The 23,380-nt window shown below is 35.8% G+C and overlaps 1 protein-coding gene across 1 annotated transcript in view; it reads right to left on the bottom strand.

Annotated features, from left to right (window-relative positions):
* The window catches only part of SPON1 (spondin 1), a 193,549-nt gene that overhangs the window by 131,459 nt on the left and 38,710 nt on the right, over positions 1-23,380 (bottom strand). Inside the window, exon 3 of the mRNA XM_009816395.2 lies at positions 22,426-22,559. Coding sequence (XP_009814697.1) covers positions 22,426-22,559 — 134 coding nt within the window. The remainder of the gene's footprint in view (positions 1-22,425; positions 22,560-23,380) is intronic.

The raw sequence follows: 23,380 nt of genomic DNA, 5'->3' as shown, positions 1-23,380 counted from the left end.
AAGTAGCTGTTTGTAGCAAATTACATGGCATTCTGAAGACATAAATACTTCTGATATATGACAGCAATTCAGTGCAAATATAATGTAAAACAGAAGTTAGAAAAAAAGCTAGCATAAGCTAAAGTCTTTAAAAGCAGTTCAAAGGTTCCAAAAGACAAGCCACGTTAAAATTAATTAAATCTAGAGTATTTTATTAAGACATAGTTCACACAAAATGTAAGTTTATAAACCTCAGTTTAGCAGGGGACAGAGAGGTTGAATCTTAAAACAATACAGGAAAAACCAGAGTTACTGTGCAATTTTATTTTTTACAGCTGGAATTGTACAGCTAAAATATAGCTGATTTTTAGCCTCCCATCTGAGAGACCATAAACTGATTTCTGCGTTAAAGATCTTCAAGTCAGCAAAGCACCAAACCCAAGCTCTTCTTGCACATTTGTGTCATAAACACCATGTCGTAAATGTCAAAACCAGTAACTAACTGGAAAATATGTTCAAATGGCTCAGGTGACCCCTTCCAGTCCTAAATAAACTTAACTAGCTTCTTTGACAATTTTTTAACTAAAAAATTTAATTCACATGTAAACTCTATCTTCTTTCTATAAGAAAACAGAATTTGGTTAAATTCACTGATGTCCTGGACGAGGGGGTAGAATGCAACCTAATTTGGAGGTACAGTTGACATGCTAGAGGTTAAGGCTACTATTTAGACAGGCAGATCTCAATGGACACGAGAAATGGGTTGGCATGAATACCATGAAAAGTCAGAGGCAAAGTCTTGTACATAGGATGGAATAATGCAGTTACAACAATACAGGGCATCTGCTAGCCAGGGAACAGCTTTACAGAAAAGGTCTTAGGAGTCCTGGTAGACAAGCTGACCATGAGCCAGCAGCATGCCATTGCAGCCAAGGCAGCCGCTAGCCTGGGTTTTAGCAAAAGCATAGCAACCTGGTCAAGGAACGTGATTTCTTCTCCTCGATTTGACACTTATGAGATCACATCTGGAGTATTACAGCCAGTTTTGGGCTGCCTAGTTCAAGATAGACATTGCATTACCAGAGAAAGCCCAGTGAAGAGCCATCAAGATGATTAGAGGAATGGAGCCCATGATGTCTGAGGAAAGGCTGAGAGAACTGGGTTCACTCAGTCTGAAGAAGAAAATGCAAAGGAAGGATCTTACTGCTGGTTGACTTCAACTACTTATCAGAAAGATGCAGAAGAGGTAGAGCCAGATGCTTCTCAGAAGTGCATGGTGGTAGGATGCAAGGCAACAGGCAAGTGGGGACACAAGAAATGCCATGCAAATACAAGGAAAACCTTTCTCACCATAAGGATGGTCTAAGTGATCGAACACTGGAACAGGCTGCCTAGACAGGTTGTGCAATCTCCAGCCCTGGAGATATTCAAAACTTGATCACACATATCCCTGAGCAACCTACTCAACCTACCTGATGTAACAACACCTACTTCAAGCAGGCAGGCGGACTAAATGACTTCCAGAGTTCACTTCCAACCTAAATTATTCTATGATCCTGTGCTTTATATACCATTTTAAAGAACAGGTTTTCCAAAGCTTACTCAAAAAAAACCTACTTAGAAAATCCAAACAAACAAGAAATCAGCTGCTTGATAAAGGAGCTCCCAAATCTGCAGGTAACAAAGATATTACGAGTATTTAATTTCAGAAGCAGTTATTTTAGAAACAAAATGTAGGAAGATGGTTTGAGGCCTGAAGTGTACTTATATTATTCTTTTTGCTGCAGTTAGCTTGTCACTGTGAAATGTCAAGGGAACAGTTCCTTTTCTAACAACAAAAGGTTCACAGCTTTCTGAGTCATTGTCTCTTCAGCTGTGTTTGAAATTATATATGGAAGCAATAATCTAAATGGGAGTTTTGTTGCTGATTCCAAGTGGAACAGGATTGGTATACTAGAAGGCTGCATAAATACTGAAAGCAGGCACACAACTTTACAAATACTCAGACAGAAACAATATTAATTTAATTTTAAAATATTCACTGTTTTAATAATCAGCTTCTGGATTGAAGACAGACCAAAGTATCTGGTCAGGGTATTTGCCTAGATTTTATCACTAACTTTTGTTCCCTCTTTTTTTTTTTTTTTTGGGACATGTTTTATTCCTCTATAAAAGTTCTGATTTGGACTAAAGATTCTTTCCTTTGGTTTTGAGGCTTACAAAACCAGCTTAAAAATGGAATGGCTAACTTTTACAGAAAGGTAAGGAAGTTTTTAAGAATTTACACAAGGTACACATCTGCTTAGCCTGCATAAATCCTTCCTGCCACTTCCAACATCTAGTGCTGTCTGAACTTTATGGGAAGGGGAGGTCCAACTGCTTTCCTTTACATATTAACAGATTTAAGTGGATCTTCAATTGATTTATTTCTCTCTTTGACTATCAGCATACCATGGAATAAAAAAGAAAAAGGAAACAAATATGACTCAAAAAACCTGTTTGTTTCCCATTATCTTCAAAGTGATGCTTCTGGATTTCTGTTAAAGCTTTTCCATCACTAAACTAAGGAGCAAAACCTTATGTTACAGGTGTATATACACCTAGCAGCACCTATTTTTATTTTTTTAAAAAACTCCTAAAAATGTTACTTATTATTTCTGTTTTGTAGTTCTCTCAGCAAAATCAAGGAATATCTGGTAGCTTCTGTAATACTTGTTTTGGCAATACTACTTCAGAATGTTGTATGTTGGATACAAGCAGGTCAGAGTCACTGTCCTGTCTCAGTTTGGTCAGACGACATCTGAGCACAAAGGGAGTAAGACCTGCCCTGAAAGACTTCCCTGGAATAAGAAGGTCCCTCTCCAGCACAGTTCCACAATGATTGTACCATCCTGCTGTGAAAAGCTCTACCAAAGTCATATAAAGTGCATTTGGGATATTAACAAACAGGAAATGTCATAAACCATAAAAATCCAGAGCAGCATTGGGAATGCTCTAAGTCATACCAGGAACAGAATTGTCGTTTGGTTTGGTTTTTTTTTTTCTTCCATAGAAACAGCTTTAGATCGTCTTCCTTACTCTTTTTGTAAAATCCTAGCATCAATAGAAATATTCTTATTTTAAATTGTCTTTTTGTGTGTAATGATGTGACAAAAGAGGGAAGAGGATCTGTAAGAATTGTTCCTATGACTTTTTTAAGCTTACATCAAAACCATTAAGTACAATGTTAGAGTTACATTTTAATAAAACAGGTTTTGCCAGAGCTGGTGAGGATACCTTAAGTTTCACTTGGATATTGAGAAATAATCATGAACTGCTGGACTGCAGATAAGAAACTTTTTCTGCTCTATATTACTTATGAGTTAACCTTGTCTTGCCCTTCCAGACATCAGAATTTTTTTTTTTAATTATTCCATGCCTTACTGATTTATTTACATTATTATAAGTTGTTTCCCACCCCAGAAAGCTATCGAGAACAAATATAACAGGATATTAAGTTCATTTGCCTTTTTGGGTTTGTTGCCTTTTGGAGAGAAAGAATTTCTAAATGTACCATTTATCTTAGAACTAAAAAGTGAGGTGAAAACCACGTATTTACATCTACTGTAATTTTGTTGGTGCTAGTGGATTTTGTAATTCTAATCCATTATTTAGGCCATTCTCATTTTATTTCCTTCTGTGTTGTCTTAGAAAAAACCAACCCTATGTTTCTTTCAAGCACTTACAAGGTCAGGAAACGTGCAAACTTCCAAAAGTTTACCAACAATGTTTACTTCTCTTTCTAATATTTAGGAGATTCTTATTAAAAATAAATTAAAATTCATCTGAAAGCATATACAACCCTTTAGCCATTAGATGCCCAGCAATTTTTACACGGGAAGGGTATTTGACAACTACATTCTTCAAAATAATGTTCAACTAGGAAACTGTGCTCAGTCTCACCAAAGAAGCAGCTGCATCTACACCAGAATCTAATTTTGTCATCAGACATCATTGACAAGAGTCAGTACTATTAAAAACTTGCATGAAATTATGTCTTGATGCCTAACGTAGGAGCTAACACAGATGGTGTGGGTTTTGTTGTCACTTTGTTGGTTTTGTTCATTTATTTGTTTTTAAGTACGTTATTAACATGGTTTGAACAGATATTTGATGTTGGATAAAACACAGTAATATTAATGTGAATTTTATCAACGTTGCCATAATTCAACATTTACATCCCTGCACAGGATGAGTGCCTTTTCTCTAATAGATTAGTTCGATGAAAAACAATAAAAGCTGCTCACTTCTAAAAAATTCAGTGCATACATTTACACCAGAATATCCTTCAGTTTTCTTTTTCAACATTTCACCCATACTGTCAGAAAATATAATTGAGAGAAACCGCACAGCAAGAACAAAGTACTCTAAACTTGTCTTACAGATTTGCTCTAGCTTCAAAATCCTTTTGGCTGTCCTTCATATCATACTCGTGTCTACCATCACACGCATACACAGGAGCTCACTGACTTCAAGACTGATTTGGCCATCATATGTAATACAATAAAAAGCTCTAAGAAAAACATAATTATATATGCTGCTATCTTGTATTTGTCCTCAGAAAATTGCTCTGTTCATTGCTTGAATGGCCATGAGACATAAATATTAAATCTAAAATCTACTGGATAAAAACTCACACTGGCAAAATCGTTTATGACATGTACACTACACCTATTACTTGCAAAAAAAAAAACCACAACCAAAAAACCAAACACCAAAGGCAAAAAAAAAAAAAAAAAAAAAGAAAGAATGAGTTTGTCTAGGGCTCTTGAGAAAATTTCACACTGATTAAAGCCCATTGCTATTTGTGGGGCTGTATCTTTACCAGGTATTTTGCTAGCCACCATTTTTTGTAGCAAATACCATCTCCTTGAATTTCAAAACTAGGCATTATAAATTCTACTGTAAAGAAAAGTCAGAAAATATTGGATAGGACTGGATGGCTGGAGGATATATTTGTTATTCTAAGTACTGTTTTTGAATAGTAGATGAAAACAATCTATCAAAGTTGGGAGTATAGTTTTTACCAAGCTAGTGAGCCCAGTCATATTACCTGATAGCTATATTCATTGAGCTAACTTGTGATAAGTACCAATGCAAAGCACTTGTGTATTACATATCCTATAATCAAACTGAAAAATGAAAACAAATATTAAAACTTACCAAGCATTGTTTTATTTCTGCTTAAAAGATCTATGCAACCTGTATGACGCTCACCCACTTGCACAGGGAACTCAAAGGCTTGATTCCTTTGGGTGTTCAAAAGAAGCAAGAAAAGAAAGAGGCAACCACGTCCCCATTTTCAGTCTCCAGCCTGCTTTACCTGCTATGCCAGGATGTGGCAGAAAACAAACCATACAGGCAAAGGTCACGTTTCAAACCCTCCTACATATGCTACTCTCCACCAGTCCTCAAGTTCTTTGCTGTCACTACTTGACATCTGTTGATTATGCCGTTATTGCACAGCAAGCATGGACTGCCATGACACAGTAAAAAGCATATTTGCCCTTTTACAATATTTCTTTTAATCTTTATATCCTACACATATTCCCCTCCCCTCTTGAGCCACCTTCCCCCACTTCAGGTTGGGGGGATAAAAAAACCCCACAATTTTTTTGTATATTGTATTCAAAAAGTAAAATAAGTAAAAGTTAAACGTCAGCATGAGTGCCCAGTTAATGACGCTTGAAAAAGTTCCCCAAAACTTTAGAAAAATTGTTCTAAATCTTTAATATTCTTAGGGGATTCAGGAAGGAAGGAAGAGAATTTGTCGGTAAAAATAGAAATATCAGAGCTGTCATTCTCCAACTATTGTTTTAGGAGAGGTGTCAACTAGCAATATACTGAAGTTATATTTTAATGAGTAAATTATTATAAATTATTTGCTTGTACAGATGAAAATTGTATGTCAAGAGCAACATCCTAACAAGGTCCACCCACTTGTAAAATACTGATTACTGGGTATTCAGTTGCAGGAATCCAAATTGGAATAAAGTAGTTGATGTTTTCAAATCCAGAAAAATCTTCACCTCATTTCAGTTTACAGGAGCCTGAAGGTTAAAGCACCACAATTAACAGAACAAATTAACACCCACTGAAACTAAGCTAACTTGATCTGATATTAAAATGCTTAATGCTACTTCTTAAAAGAGACCTCAATATTATGATTGTATTTGCCTAGGGTAGTTTAATTTGATGCAGTACCTTTAGTCCTTGAGATTAAGTCTGACACCACAAATCCACTGGAACTGGATCCAGAACCATCAGAAGAGACTTGCATTTCCTTAGTGAAGCTGAGACACACATTTCAGCTTTCAAGAATTAATACCTGTAACAATTGAATCTCTTCTACCTGGGCTTTTCTAAGAGCTTTTGCTGACAGCTGAGACTGCAGTCTACTGATCATTCAGACAGCTAATGCCAGGAGATACTGTTTGTTTATGCTAAAAGATACGAGTGCAGAGAAATGAAAGAAAAGAAAGGACCAATAAAGATAAAAGGGTTGAGATGCGTAAATTTTCCACTTTCCTTATTCTGAAGGGAGAGTGTATGGGAAGAAGGCACATTCAAATTATATTTGAGAAATAGCGGAAAGACTGTCCTGCTCATGCAACACGTAATTATGAAAGAATGATCAAATTAATCCATGAAATTATTCTATATCATTAGGGAGGTTTTCACCAAGCTTCTCCTCTTACTCTTTGTTCAACATCTGCTACAACAAGTCTGTGGCTGAGGACAGTGTTAGGGTAGCGTCTCTAGTTCGTACAATTGCTCTGGTTGCAAAAATTAGTTGCAATAAGGATTTGTAGCAAATATTGTTGCAAAACTTTGGTACATAGATTTTTGGAGAATGCAATGGCAGGGAACCTGTACAGCAGGGTTTTTGCTCTTCCTGCTTCAGCCCTAAAAATGCCAAATTCAATGCAACCATCTTGTGTCTGATTAGCTGCCACACCACTAGCACTGATCAAAAAATCAAGTTGGCCCCAGTAACCTATGAATACATTAAAATAGCAATACCAGAGCTATGCTCCTCAGTCTATGTTTAGGAATGCTTAGCAGTTGCTTGGACAATACAAAAATGAAATATTCACATGTACTGCCCCCTATCATGATGCAAATAAGATGTCTCCTTTGAAGTATACTCTGCCAGGATCATTGACAGGAAGTACAGAGCTTCCAATACTTCTATTGATCTGTGGACGTTAATATTAACAAACCACAGATTAGCCTCAGAAACTTTCAGTAACCTGATCTCTTTTATTGCGCCCTAATCAATATGGGAACAGAAGGTCAATGCCCAGTCATTTACAAACAACACCTACACATGGGATTGAGGAAGATTTTGAAGGATTTCAGTACAAAGTTACAGCACAAATCACCTTTGGTTCACTGATAGAATTTCAAAGTATATTGATGGAAATGGTGTCCAGGGCATGCATGCCTTGAACCTGAATGGGACAACATACAAGGAACACTCTAAGCAACTCAGCCCAGCAAACAGACTACAGCAATCCTTGAAGTTTGAAGACAACAAAAGGCTGGGTCTGTTGTGATTTTACCTGATTCAGATTATTGTGTGAAGGGAACACGATACTGGATGTTTCACTAGTTTAGAAGAAGATAAAGGGTAGGTGACAGAGCTATTCTTGAACAAGGATGGAGCAGAAGAGATTTATAAGCACGGGAATTACCACGGGGATCAGATGTGAATTAGGCATCTAAAGGCTCAAAGGAATAAGAATCAGGAAGCTGAATGGAATGATAAGGTAGATTCAGCATCTAAACCAGCAGAGAACCTGGGACATACGAAGTGAACAATAACGGCCTGTTACCAGAGCACAGCAGAAACAAAAGGACCAAGAAAGTAAATGGAGAAAGAAGAATTGCTGAACACACTACATGAAAATCAGAAAAATACTCTTAGGGTTAAGGAAATAGCAATGCTGAAAGGTACAGAAACAGGTGTTAGGAAATGAATCAAAAATTGTCAGAGATATGCATAGGAAGGGCAAGAACAAAGTCTGGTCATATTTCTGCTGCAGCAGTGGGTTGTCAGACTGTGGATGTGATTACATAGAGATTATATACATTAGCTCCCCAAAACAGGCTGGGGTAATGAAACTCCTTCAAAGTGACCGATTCCTTCTTAAGGTGGTTTAAAGCCTTTTGTATAAAACAACATATAGGAGCAGGGTAAGGGAAAAAAACCCATCAGTGTCAAGAAGCCTTTTGCCTCTGTGGGGCTCCTAAAGCCTTGTTGACCCAGAAAAAGGTCATCATTTCATGGAGGAAGCGATTACAACTATGCTTAAAGGATCAGGGATTAAGCAAAAGCTACATAGTCTGTATCTCCCTCAATCATCAGGACAAGGACGCACATGAATAGAACTATTAAACGAGCATTGTGAACAGTAGTAAGTAGTAACGGAAAGGATTAAGATGATAAATTACCCGTATTAGCAGCTTTGAGAAGCAGGTATAGACTAGGGACTGGAATCCAGCCCTACCAAGTTTTATTTGGAACAAAAGTGCAGTTAATTAGATTCTTAACTTCATTAGAAACTCTGAAAGCGCGATGTTTTAATGTGGATAATTGAGATATGCAAAGTGCAATTACAGATACAGGAGGAAACATGGCAAGGGATCAGGCATTGAGACAAGCAGGGGTGCTCCTTCAGATATGTGTATGGGAAATAGGTGAATCGATTATGTTTTTGAGATTGACACCCAAGCAGTGCAATTTAAACTTTTCCAATAGTTGGTTTAGATTTCGAAACTGAAGCAACAGGAAACAAGGAAAACAAATCTACTGATCTTCAAGACAAAAACATAAGGTGTACCTATCTGACTGGTTTTTACAGTGGGCAGTCATTCGCTCCCACCAAATATTTACACAGAGAAAGAGACAGAAAAAATACATGCTTTGAAAATTAAAAACCTACAATTATCAGATACACTGATGTTGAGGGTGTTTTGAAAACTTAGATGTGTCCTGCAATCTTATGCTGCTGTTGATTGCAAGATAACACTCTGTTGAGAGCTGACCGACCTTCTACTGAAATCAATTGCCAACTTCAGTTTCACTTAATCAGAAGAGAATCACAGCCTGAATTTCTTCTGATGCATGAGCAGCCACTGGAAAACTAGAAAATCATAAGGACAGCACTTAAAACTTTAATTCTTGCTGAGCCTAGCTGCTTACTGATAAAGACAATGTAGAAAACACTTATCCAAGTATCTGTGAAATTTTTCTCCTCTTCATCAGTTTAGCTTTATTTTATTTACTTGCCTGAACATATTTAGTACTTTGTGAGTAGAACTATGTGTGGCAGAAATATAGACTACTACTATAAAACTGGCAAGAACGAAGAACTATTTATGTTTCTTCGCTGTATTGAAGACAATGCTTTGTCCATGATTTACTCAGAGAAATTAGATAAATGCCTGTTCATTAGCATTTGTTATCTAAACTCTGATGAACAAGAGAATTTCTTTATGAACCATCAGGAAATGGTAGTACTTCAATACATGGCATCATCTTTGCAGTGCAGAACATTTTTCTATTTTGTACACAAGTTCCTTGCCTCATCATATATTTACTTCAGCAAACAATTGCAAGGCAATTGCAGCATGTGAGTGCACACATTTTTTTCTATGTACAGTACAAGCATGTATTCCATTTTCAGAGAAATCTATGGGAAAAAACATTATCATAGGTGATCTGTAGAACTCATTTGAGTTCTTGGTATACATTAAGAGTATCACCAGGCTACATATGCTGTCTGTGTAGTGAGTGAATGTCAAGCTCATTATCCTCCTAACCAACAGAGCTGATTCCTTCTCTGGACACAGGCCCCTATGCCTGCAAGCCTATCCTTTCTGCAACAAATGAAAACCCAGAAACCATTAAGTAAATCAAGTGTGCTTTCTGGTGCACTGCAAGACTTTAAACTACATTTTGCTGAAGCAGTGAACTGACTAAGCAACAAATCCATTTCTTCAGGAAAGCAGTCCAAAAAGCATACAGACTGCTGCTGTTCAGGTAGCAAAGATACTTAATGCATATCTAAAGAAGCAGAAAAGATAGAAAAAGTGAGTACCTAATTACTGCAAGGAAAAGAAAAGAATGGCCCACCCAATTATTGGTTGAATTTAATATTTCAATCCTTTCACACATCCCTTAAAAAATTGTCAAACCAGATAAGTAGAAAGACAACAAAAATCAATTCAACAGTTTACATGAAGAATAATTCTTTTTCTTGGTGTTTTTTTTCGTTTCATAATTTCTAAAGGATTGGAATAACACATGTAGGTGCTCCTTTAAGGAAACAAATCAGAATGGGTTTTGTGGCGCTTCATATGAAAAAAAGAATAAAGATAAATACCGTGTTCAGGTTTTAAGACCCTTATTTATATAATACATCACTCTTAGGGAGTCTCCAGTAAATATATTTAAATCCACATGAGAATTTAAATACTATTCAATATAAGTAAGGGTGGCAGAATCTGACACTTTGTTAATTCAGCCATTTGCCTTTCATGCTGAAATATAGCTGTGCTTGAAATTTTAACTGTAAAATGTGCTATGCAGAGCTGTTCTAGATTTTTGTGGACATGCAAACAGTTCAGCAAATCTTGAACTCAGCATGCTAGAAAAATTTTGCTAACATAGAAAACTTGATACAAAAGGGCGCACCCAGCATAGCTTCTTAAATTTAACTGCAGGTTTACTTATATAGCCTCACAGAAACACACATAGTCTTAAAATACCTGAACAGATTATATTACAAAGGAGCAAATGACCAGTAAGATGTGCCATCTTTATGACTAATTTAAATTAGACTTTGTAACATCTAAGAATTGCCAAAATGTTGTAGGATTGAGACCATACACGGCTAATTTCGACTCTTTTGTCTGGGTCTGTAGACATTTTGAATAATGGAGGATCTTGCCAAGATATTCTAACAGCACATTTCATTAAAGCTTCCTAGTCGCTGGGCACATACTGAATAAAATCATTGGTTACTAAAATTAAAAATGAACCACATTATGTCACTTAGCTTTTCCATTATCTCATTTCATCATTACTGGATCGGATTTGCCCTTCAATTTTGTTGATGCGAAATGAGAATACTAATATACTATAGTAAACATTATGTTTGTATGACAGTGGGGCCCCTGGTGCCCTGGTTTTAATACAGAGACAAAAATATCTTTTTCTGTAAACTGTAGAAATAGTATGACATTTTGATTCATAAATAAAATACATGTTTTTAAAATGTAGCATACTACAGTAAAATAATGCGTTCAGTTCCTGACACAAGACAAATCACTTCCTTAATATGAGTTACCATGCACTGAAAAAGCTTAATTTCAGTTCATGCGGTTATAAAAAAACTGATTTAAAACATTCAGTAATAAAAAATGAAAACAATTTTGATGCCATCAATAGTGACTCTGCTTTATGTTTTGAAAGGAAATCAAATTATGACTATCATGATTATTTCTATTCCTTTCCTCTCTTTGTTTCCCCTCAAAAATTGACAATAGCATTGAAGTCAAATTAAACATCTGTTTGTAAAATAAACTGGAGTGTTAGTGACAGCTGCTGTCGAATGGCAAATGTTCTACAGCTGTCAGGCTCCTAAATTAACAATGATTTTCATTTATGAACAGCAAACAACAAGAAAATTATGGAGTCTTTTTATTTTTTTTATCCCACTACTTGTAATTTATGAAAATACAGACTCTGCTAGAGACTTAGCCAGAAAGAAATCAGTTTACTGGGTTTTTTCCCCCACTCACTGGGAGCAAAATTCAGACAAAATCAGATTGCAATGCAAGATACTTCAGAGAACTCCCCTCCTTACATGTCTTAAATCCTTTTGCATTCCCTCTCCAGCCTATGTAAATAAGATGTAATAATTCTTTGAGGATTTATCTTTCCCCAACACAAATTTTGTCAATAAACAATGCTATTGAATAAAAACATTTTCTTGATTTTTCACACATCTTTTTAGATTTGTAAACACTCAGATACATCAAACTAGCAGATTTTTTCAAAATTTTATTTAAAATGCTTACACATTAATTACTTCAGAACTAGACAGCAAGATTTTTTTAGACAGCAATGTTCATTATATTTAAAATAAATCAATCTGCTTATTCTTATGTTTAGAACTCAACTGGAACTCACTGAAGAGTTTCAGGTTCAGTACAGTTACGCATATACCAATATTTTCATTAATAACTTGAATGATGGAATAGAGAACAAGTTACTGACTGCAGACAATATCAAGACGCAGTTGCTTAAAATGCAAAATAGTTCATAAATCTGAGGAATTCTGAAAAATCAGTAATTAAATAATGTTAAACACAAAGTTCTGGTTTTAGATATGAGTAATTATTTGCACAAAGACAGAAAGGAGAAAGTTGATGAGAGAGTACTTGATAGCAGGATGAAGGAAGTCTAGTGGATCAGGAGTTGAACACAAGTACATGTTATTCTCTTACGAAAAACAGCAAACACTACAGTGGAAGCACTTTCTCTAAGAGCATGTGGAGTCATGTAAGGCATCCGTAGGATTACAATGCCCAGTTTTGGGTACCACAATTCAAGGATATGGGTCATCTGGAGAAAGTTCAGACAAGACTAATGAGAACAATCTGATATCTGGAAGGGGGAAAAGATTGAAGGAGCTGGGGTTGAGTAGACTAGAAAAAAGATGACTGAAGGAAGGCATGGGTTGAAAAGAGGGTTACAGCACCTGAGAATAAGGGCCATAAGAGGAATCATTTTAGCAGAACAGTAGCAATGACAGGTAGGTATTGGCACCACCTCCTTATGGGTACTGCCAAGGCTTGACCTTTAAGAACAGAGGTGGACAGGGACAACTCAGTCATAGTTCATCCTACTGTCATACTGTTGTCAGACAGTAAAAGACTTGGACATTTCACCAAAAGTCCCTTATAATTTCATTTGTTATGGCTTCCCCATTTATCTTCAAGTTTTGGATGAGAAAGTAGAATTACTGGGAAGCACTATACCCGACTTGCTACTTCATGTGATTTTTCCAAGTGCACAATTTAAACACATAGTAAATATCCTTAGAAAGACCAAGAAATTTGGTATGTATAATTGTTAAGAAATAAAAAGGAAATTTTTAAATACCCCATATATCTTTGCTGAGTACCAAACAAGGATATGATTGACTTCTGATCAGTTCTGTGTTTGAGTTTGGGTCAGCTGTTAACTTCAATGTTTAATTGTAATTGCAGTGTTTCCCCAGAAAGTCTGGAGAAAACACAACGATGATCAAAAAGAGAACTTATATCAGTGTCTTATAATAAAGTATGTTGCACTTTTCTAATGCCTGCATTCCTACCCCACTGCACAAAGGACACTTTTTTTTTTGTAAAACAGCTTGTTCTACAAAAATACAAGTATTCGTGCAAAATAATAAACATATGAACCAATAAGTAATTGCATGTTACTTCCATTTACCACAAAATGTGCCATAACACTGATTTTTTTTAATATGAAATTATTGTAGGCATTTTTAAGTGTTTCACACTGTACCTTGAAAATATCATCTTTCATGATGAAGCCATAACTATATTCCTCCTAATACTAGAGGAAAGACCATCATCCTCTCTTTACTCTTTTTTTTTCCCCACACTGTTTTTCTATTGCTTTGCACTCCTCAAGGAATAAACCCATCTTTCAGCAGCAAAACCATTAAGCTGCTTTGCCACACTATGCCTTTGCAAACAAAATAGCATATGAATGAATCTAGCTAGATTTTATAGGATTACTATATTAATTGTGCTGTAAAAAAAGATTATTTAGAAGAACATAAAATTACAAGAAAATCCATTTACAACACTTTCCAAATTCATGTGCTCCCATTGTGAAGTTAAAGAAACAATATTAAATCTGTGAGAAAGAACAAGTGAAATGGATTTTTGTTTTAAATGGAGATGTGTTTGGTCAGTAGATCCAGGGGGCTGCTACTGTATATATTAAAATGCAAATATGCATTTTTACAATCTACTATTAGAGCTGCTATAAATATAAAAGCTGTATAAAAATGCAGAAGGTCATTCTTCCTTCCTAATACAAGTAAACTCTGTGGGTGTGTAGCCTAACAAAAGAAATATAGGTCTGTAAGTTAGTTACATTGCAAAGTTTAAATCTTTGTCCTATTTGTTTTGTAAAAAAAAATAATTAAAAAACAGCTGGATGAAGAAAACATTTAAATTATTTTTAAGGAATTAGAATAGTGGAATAGTAACAAATAATCTTTTCTATCTTGCAGTGTGTTATAAAGTCACTGGCCTCTAGTTGCTTTTGAGAAAACAGAGGCATTGAAAAATGAGTTGAGCCGTATATGATAACCAAGTGTGAAAGACAGGAATGGACCCAAATCTACTCACTTCCAATCTATGTCCCTAGCCATTTAAAGCTGTGCACATTTCTGTTACATCAACTCCTAAAAGTGAAGAATGGGGAAAAATGAAAGCAGGTCAAAAGAATCACATATGGAAAATTAGTACATTTTCTGTATATATCAAAGGTTGTATTTGTTCTAAGAACTGCTAGGATGTATAGAGATATCTTAGATTGCTATCTTCGTTGTGTAGAAATACATAAAGTTTCTACATAAAATATTTTATTTAACCTATGCACAAAGAAATATTAAGCTATATTGCTATTATGCCTATCAAAAATGCAGTTCAGAAGCTACTGCTGTTGCGTGGTTGTTAACTGGAAGATACAGATTTATATTTTTTTAAACTATTAGTACAGGAATTTTGATCATTTCTCTGCATGCAGAAGACTCATTAATTCTACTGGGAAAAATCAATATAACTATTTATAATATGAGAACTGTTATCTTCTGTTGCTCCATAAACAGCATATAATTGTTTCAGAGAGCTCTCGCGAGGCAAGAAAGGCAGATTGTTCTCTATTTTTCCTTGGCCATTATATTTAGTCATAATGGAAAGCTTTCAGCAAATGCTTTACAACTGTGCTCAGTTGCTCCTGTATGAGTATTCTAATAAACAGTCAGGTAAAATTGTTGACATGTAAGTATCTGGACAATCGCACAGGAAGACTGAAAGGATAAGTGGAAAAGACTGAATAATAAGCTTAATATCAAATTCAAACAAACAAGGGTTTTTTTGTTGTTTGTATTTAGACTTTGAATATTTAGAGGCATAATTTTATAGTAAACTCCTCAACTATGTACTAGTAGCTCATCTGCTTCAAAATCAACACCATGATTTTTCAATAAGTACAAATCCATGAATCTCTTTTTCAAGAAATACAACCCACAAGTATTCAGGAATCCTAAACTACCATGTAAAATCATCGTATTTCACATATTTTCTAACAAATAGGATGTATTTAAAGAATACATCCCATGCAAAGAATTTAAAGAAACACCCAGTTAAACATATGGCAAAAGACTTGAGCTATATATTACTCAGGTAGGTATCCTGACAAATCAAGGAAAATTGCACATCGGGGTAAGTACAGCCTAGTAAAGAAAAGAAAATATTTTAGTGGTGGGAGCATCAGAGAGGGGCAAAGAATCTACTTACACTGCTTAAATCACCTTACTCTAGTAACCTGAATAACTTAAAACCTTGCCCCACTTCTCCTCCCTCTGCCACCTCATAGATACTGATGAGGAATTTGGGACAAGCCTGAAAAGTAACACAGAAATTTGTCAGTTGTAACAGTACATGATTCTTTTTTCTTTATTGTTTTTTAAGTACAACTTTGTGATCATCTATCAGATGTTCCTTTTATATGACTAGCAATAATTTCAGAAGAAGCACTATAGCTTCCACCCATTAAAGGAATCTGACTGACTCAGACCCACTCTGTAGCTCATTGACAACTGGAATTTCTTTCTGGTAGGAGTAAATTTGTGCAACTTCTTTTTGTGATAGAGTATCATAATATCAACACTTTAATAAGAGAGATTAATTCTGAAATGCATTTTATTCTGACCATTTCAATTTGGCATTTCTGATAAACACTTTTCTTAACGCAGTGTTATTGAGTTGGTCACATATTAATTTACACACCACAGAGTTGCTCTTGTGTTTTGCGGGTTTTGTTATCCAGATGCATTGTGCTCTCTTTCTGGCCCAAGAACTCCCTGATTGGATCTCATCATGAGTTTTGAGTGTAGAGAAGAGATTTGGCTGCATATCAGGACAGCTTCCATGTGTATATGTAGTTATGAACTCATGGGGTTTTGTGACATTTGGTTCCTTTGCATTTGGTTTTTCTTTTAGTCTTTCAGACACCACATTTCAGTGCAGTGATTACTCATAGTGAGATGCCAAGTGACTAGAATGAATATTATGCTTGAAGTTACAAGAAATCAAAAAGTGCATGTTCAAAAAGCGATAGCTGCAGTTCATTCACCTTCAGAGCTTTGAAGGCTCGACAGTAAGAATACTGCCAGAATCCATGCAAAAGTTGGAAGTATTATCTCCAAGGCCTAGACCCATGGATTAGAATTGAAGTTGTCCTCGTAGGTATGACAGCTTTGCTACAACAGCACAACCACCAATTTTGCCAATACATACTTGGTTACACTAAATATACGATAGTTTTTACTTGGAAGACCGCAATTCTTTAAAATTCCTCTACTCTATTTTTGACTACATACAAACAAAACCCAAGGTAATTAAAATCATGAAGATAATTACATATGCAGAAAACCAGTAAGTTTCACACTTTTCCTCAAAAATTATAAAACATTTCCCTGGAGGTGGCTCAGAAAACGTTTCCAGAAACAAAGAGCAGAGACATTATGAAAAATACAGTGGATTTCTGCAAGCAGTAATGGTAATAAACACTATTTACAGGTAACGGATTTTACTTTGTTGGTTGTTTGTATATGTATGGCAGAAATAACTTGCCAGCAAGAACTTTTGTTACATTACCACACAAGACACATCCATTGCCTGAGAACTCGATTATTCCATGAGCCAAAGAACTGTGTTTTCTTTTCTAAATGGTAAATTGAATATAACTTATCTGCATGTGGCCATCATTTACTACATTAACAATTAATTTCAGACTCAGTGAAAATCACCAAATGCTAAAGGAAGAAAAGATAATTACCATCTCACAATATTTGACTCTTCATGAGATCTGCACCAGCTGACAGATTCAATCAATTTGGATATTAACAAGATTCTCTGGATATTAACAAGATTCTCTCTACCATGAAATTTTAATATGTGACAACCTAAAACAATATACAAAATTTTCTTTACTCTTGTTTTATATTACAGAATTCTAAAAGTACTTGCAGAAAACCATTTGTTCTGTATTTTCCAGCAATTGCACAGGTCAGACCTTTACCTGCTTGTTTAGTACCACATTGAACTGAGACACTTTGTCTTGACAAATACAACTAACCAGTCGAATCTAGAAATCTGGCACCAAAAATGACCTAAAAGAGGTGATTCTCCATCACTGGTAAGAAACTTTTAATAAAAATTTATTGTCTTTTTTTTTTTTTTCCCAATGGTGTAAATCACTTATTGAAATCCATATTTAAGACTTTCCTTGTGAAACTAGATAAAACTCCATTAGCTGGTTTTTTACAGAATTAAGCAGTCTCTGAATATTAGCTGTCAGATATAAAAACAAAAAAATGCACGTGTGCTGTTCTACTTTTGCTGAAAAGTAGAACATGCTAAACCAAGCGTGACAGTCTACATGCAGAAAAAAGTTTAAAAAAGTTAAAACCATTTTCAGACTCACTTATACAAAATATTAAAACAGACTGATTCAAACCCCTGAAAATTTCTCCACTTCCATGAGATGATATAAATACCACCAGGCTCTGCCACTGGTCAATTGTCTATACAATTAGTTTTTATGTAAATTGTACATAACAAAAATAATTATAAATATTTCTCAAGAAAGTTTTAAGAGTAGGTTTTCAAAGATGCTAGAAGACAAATGCATTCTGAAGAGCCCAGAAATCTAGTAAATAAGTTTTGGAACAGAAACTTTTATCAGAAGATTAAGGAAATGACCTGGTCCTCCCATATTGCCACATCGCACGTTAGTGTCTGATCAATCACAAAGAACAAGGGAAAGTAAGATTAAATGTTGCATTGTGAACATGAAAACAAGTAGATTGCGCACAGCATGACAGCTCAGAATGGTCCAAATGGATATCTTTAACCACAGAAGCAAGAAAGATATTGTTGTAAGCACTTTCCTGCTCATGCTGATACTTGGGTAGCTTCTGAAGCTAGCACAGATGCTGAGGCAGCCAAGTGAATCCTTATTGCTAAGGAAGATCCAAGTGCATTCTGTTGATTTATCTCTTTATAACAACTTCATTCCACATAGCAAAACTTTCTATTCAAATACCTAGTGCTGTGATGAGGCTGACTATACTATCTGGCAGCCAACGATGCACTCCATTTCCATTAGGTCATTCTAAAAAGCAAGGTGCTTAAAATCATCTTGCAGTGTCTGGGGCCATCCCCAGTGATATGCTGTTTCTCCATTTCATCCATCTGCAGAAATCATTTTAAGAGCTTGTATGCTGGAGTCTGTGTACCTTCCTATAATTGGATTTAGCTGCACAGTGTTCCTAGCATACATCAGGCAAGTAGAAAGAGGACTTAAAGCTTGAGGGTCTCCCAAGCAATGTGTAACATCTAAGCAAATCTTCTGTCTTGTGTCTTCAGTGAGACTCAAGCATAGGCTTAAGCACTTGGACAAATAGAGCCTCAGCTATTGTTTGCATCTCAGATGTATATTGAGTACACTGGCATTTTCAATACAGAGTCTGGAAGGATTCAAACCTTTAGGCTATTTCACTGCCATCACTTAGTGGGAATGAAGAGAATGAATGAATTGTTCTCCACTAAGCAATTACAGTGCAACATTATATGTGAATCCATCTCCCTCTTCCCCCCCCCCCCCCCCAATTCTAAGTTTTCACACAGAAGAGGATGTTTTAGAAAGCAAAGTAGTGATGATAAGTTGAATTCAAATACATGTTATTTCTCCTAAACTTTGTATTTTGCAGTCACCCGGATAGCTAGCATCACACACATATGTGCTCATGCCAAAAGACTAAGCGTCCCTTGCTGAAACCGGGAACTACAGATTACCATTTGTATGTGTCATTTTATGATTGTCACAACCAAAATGATCACATGCACTATGCCTAGAAAGCATTGAGAAAACTACTTGCCAAATGTAGGCAATCAAGTGTTTCTATCAAAGGTATCAAACTTCACAAACCACCCAAAAATTATGTTCCCAAACCTCAGTACTAGTCCAAGGAAAACCTTCCTGGAAGCCTCTATACTTAATTATACGATTATAAATCTAAAAAATCCCAATGTTTGCCACTAAACCCATAAGGTTTTATGGACCAGCTATGTTTAACTTGTGACTACATTTAACTTTTCTATATATTGAAGTCAGTAGACCAGGACATAGCAAAAAGGAAGAAATATATCCTTACGATTCAGAACAGGCTCCAAAACACTGCCGTTCTGTTTTGGAAATTCTAAAAGAAAATGATCAGATAGTCTCCAAGGACTGAAACAGATATGTATTGATAATAAAAAACTATTTGCACTCCATCACACACAGAAAAAAGAACAATATAGAGGGCTTTCGTCTCCTCTAAATTTCAAGGTTTCAGAATTTTTCCATGATGGAGTTTGGACTTAACTATTTATAATAACAACTGCTTTTAGACTTTTGGTTTTATTATATCATTAAAGTTCTCACAAATGACAGAATAATTTTGAAAATTGTGTCCAACGTTTCTATGGTATTCTATGGGAGCTGACCATAAAGAAGGTTTATAAAGAATGCTGGCTTTAAACTCTAATTCAGATGTGGTCAAAGCTTTACCTACAAAAGAAAAAATGTAAATGTTGTCAATGCCAAAACCACATCAGTGATTGCTATGTATGGTGCCATGGAGGGCTGCACTGCAGCGCAAACAAATGCCACAGAATGATGTTAATTTCTGGCATCAGCAACTTGTAATAATGTTGACTGTTTCATTCTTTCTTTGAATGTCCTCAGGAACGGAGCAGTTACTTACCCTCTGAGGTCAATAAAGCAACCATTAGGACCAAGCTTGTATTTTTCACATAATTTTTACTGGGAAGTACCTAACAACTTCCTTCCATTTTCACCAGCACTTACACACCTATGATACCCACACACACTGTAAAATAAGTGGTTCGTAACACCAAAAATTTTTCCTTTCCCCATGAACTTCAATTTCTAAGATGTTCTTTTAGCTGCCCAGACAGATTATGGGAACTGGTGCCAGTCAGATAATCTAATTCTGTATTGGCACTTCGTTGTTTTCTTGGCACTACTGATGTACGTCCAGCAGTCTGAGAAGGTTGTATGCTGCTGATTTAATCTGTATATTCTTTAAGGCAGTGACAATTTCATACTTCTGTGTGTATAACATCAGAACTGCAGTTCTGACTGTGTTACTTTTTGGAGCCTCTCTTGAGTTTTCTACAATAATGCGAGTACTTCACAGTGTAAAAATCATGGAGTGTTGAACATCCAGCGTGACTTGACCAGCAGAGAGGAAAGAGAAGAAACATTTGTCAAGGTTCCCACAGTTGGTGGTTCTTTACTACACTCCTTTGCTGACAAGACCCATGCAGGCCCTTGAACCAACTTCAGCCACAGATGTTTAAGTTTCAGTGAGAAAAGTATAGATCTTCGTTCATTTCTTTTGGTAATGACAATTCTACTTAGGACAATAATAACATAAAATAATAATAAAAAAAAATCCATCAACTTGTGTTGTTGCATATCATGATTGGATTAAAGTCTACATCTTGTCTCTTTAAATGTATGTATAAAACATCATTGCCTTATTATTACACTACTGAAGTAGTAAGTGCCTCAAGCAATATTTCTTATACAACTAAGAGGGAGGCAGTTCTGAGGGGAAAAACAACTAGCTTTACTGATAAACAGCTCAGCAGCACTGAAAGAAGCTTCTTGATTGCTTCTTGAAAAATACCATATATAAACTTTACATACAACCTGTCTGGCCACCCAGCAAGCAGTAGGTTTCACAATTTTGCTGCATTCTGATGAATACTTGTCTGTCCTGAGCTTAAGAAAAGGCTGTAAGTGTACTCTTGAACTGCTTCAGTGCACATTAAAACAGATGATCTTAAACAAAATTATTTTACTGATATCGAGAGGCAGCAGGTAGAAGTGCACTGCCAAAGATTTGAGACTGTTTCACAGCCAATGTCAGGGTTGGGGCTAGATCACCCTCACAGATGTGGAAGAGGAGGGTATTTATCTCCTGTGCCAATCAGCAAAAGGAGAAGGAAGTGAAGCACAGGGTGAGAGGAGGGCAGCCGTGGACCAGTTTTGCTGGCGGCAGTTTTGCAGCCTGTTCAGAAATCAGTTGCAATTTTAACAACACATTTTCCTGAACTGGCCTGAACTACCTTCAGCCCAACATTTGTGCTAGCATCTTCTTAAAAGCTTAGAGGTGTTTTGTGTCTCTAAAGGCATCCCCGGTACTGATAAGACTCTTTGAAATTCTTTGGTCTACAGCAGGACGCATCTTAGCAATTGCAAAGGCTTATCCCAGACATAGATTCAAAGCAAGCAAAGAAATCCCAATTGTCCATGCATATTTGGTCAATCTGTCCAATTAAATACGACAAGCAAAATCTTAGGAGACAGGGCAATGTTTCTCTGGCAGTTTCCTTTAATACTCTTCATAGTAAGAAGTGACTTAAGGTTTCTGCAAACAAATGAGTGGCCCTAAAACAAAGTGCACCTACATAATCTTAGCTTTGTGGTTTAAAAACCATGAATACACATGCTTTAATAATAGACTGCAGAAATATGTAGAAATATCAATAAAAGATCACCAGCTCTAAAAAGAAAGCATTCATCTCTAAACAAATAGATCTGGTTTTACTGATAAAGGTCCATTTAGAAAATCCTGACTCCACAAAACGTTCCTATTATTCATCTTAACTAAGATCATGTTTTTACCTAAACCTCAACCAGATGGATGCAATTTTGATCTTAAACATTCAGAATGTTTAGACTTTTAGGTGAAATAAATGGCTGAGAGCTTACCAAGTTCAATTAGGGTTACCAATGCAACGGTTACTGAAGGCTTGGAGTAACTTTCAAACACTTGGGCTTTCAGTTGCTAACATTTAACTGTGCAAGTAGAACTATCCTTGGTCAAGCGTGTCAAAGGAGAAAAAAGCATCTAAGAACTCCAGTACTTCTCAATCTAATAAATATTAGATTTATTATTAACTGAATTTTACTTTAATGGTTGGTTGAACAAGCTTTAAAATACGTACTTCAGAATTACACAGCCTGTACCAGTAGGAGGAGCCGTCCAAAACACTTGAATGCGTGTCCTTCTTCTAGGTGTGCTCTCAGTAACAGCAACAGGACAATTACTCATGAACTGTGTTTCTTCTTCATCTATGATCTGAGGAAATATAAAGAGAAGAGCATGAAAAGATAAGGACATACATAGACAATGTCTCTCAAATACTTTTTGTCAGTTCATGTTTTCCTTCAGTGGGATTATTTATAATACTCTCTGCTTAGCTGAGCACTACTTTGGTAAATTTATTTATAACATGCAGATCACTCACTGAAATGAAAACAAAAAGCCCACAAAATAAAGATAGAAGAATATTTCAGTTCTAGCTGAACAGAAGTTAGTCCTTTCTGAGCATGGCTGCAAATAACCTTTTTTGTAGATCCTGATTACTGGAGCTTCCTGTAAATGTTAAAGAACTGAAAATAATAAAAGATAGATAACCTCAAATTTTTTTTTTTTACATTGTGGCAACTGGTTAGGACAGATGGAACATGCTAGAGAAGAAGGGGTTTCAGTTTGTTTATTTTTTGTTTGCTTTTTAAACTAACCTTTGTTTAAAGAGTATTATTCTTCAGACATCAAAAGAATTTCCAGGTCAAAAGTAGTAATATATGAATCATAATGATCTATAATTCAGAGACCATTATTTAGTCCAATCTGCACACATTTTTGCTTTTTTGATTGATGATTAACAGAAAGGTTTAAGTGGTATAAGTCAACACAAAACCAGAATGGCTGATTTAGAACTGATGTTGTTCTAAGGTTTTTACTCAAAGGTGTCTGTGACAAAATAGCTTTCTCACTACATATGTGCTTCATGGATTGTACTTTATGCCTTCTGTTCATCAGATCTCAAAGAAAATTCATCAGAAGCTGCCAAGTTTTATTTGGAAGCACGCAATGCTGTGATATTGCAAAATTTC

Source organism: Gavia stellata, chromosome 17 (assembly GCF_030936135.1).
Source record: "Gavia stellata isolate bGavSte3 chromosome 17, bGavSte3.hap2, whole genome shotgun sequence".
Lineage (NCBI taxonomy): Eukaryota > Metazoa > Chordata > Aves > Gaviiformes > Gaviidae > Gavia > Gavia stellata.
The sequence above is the reverse complement of the archived record's forward strand: the minus strand, read 5'-3'. Positions and strand labels throughout refer to the sequence as shown.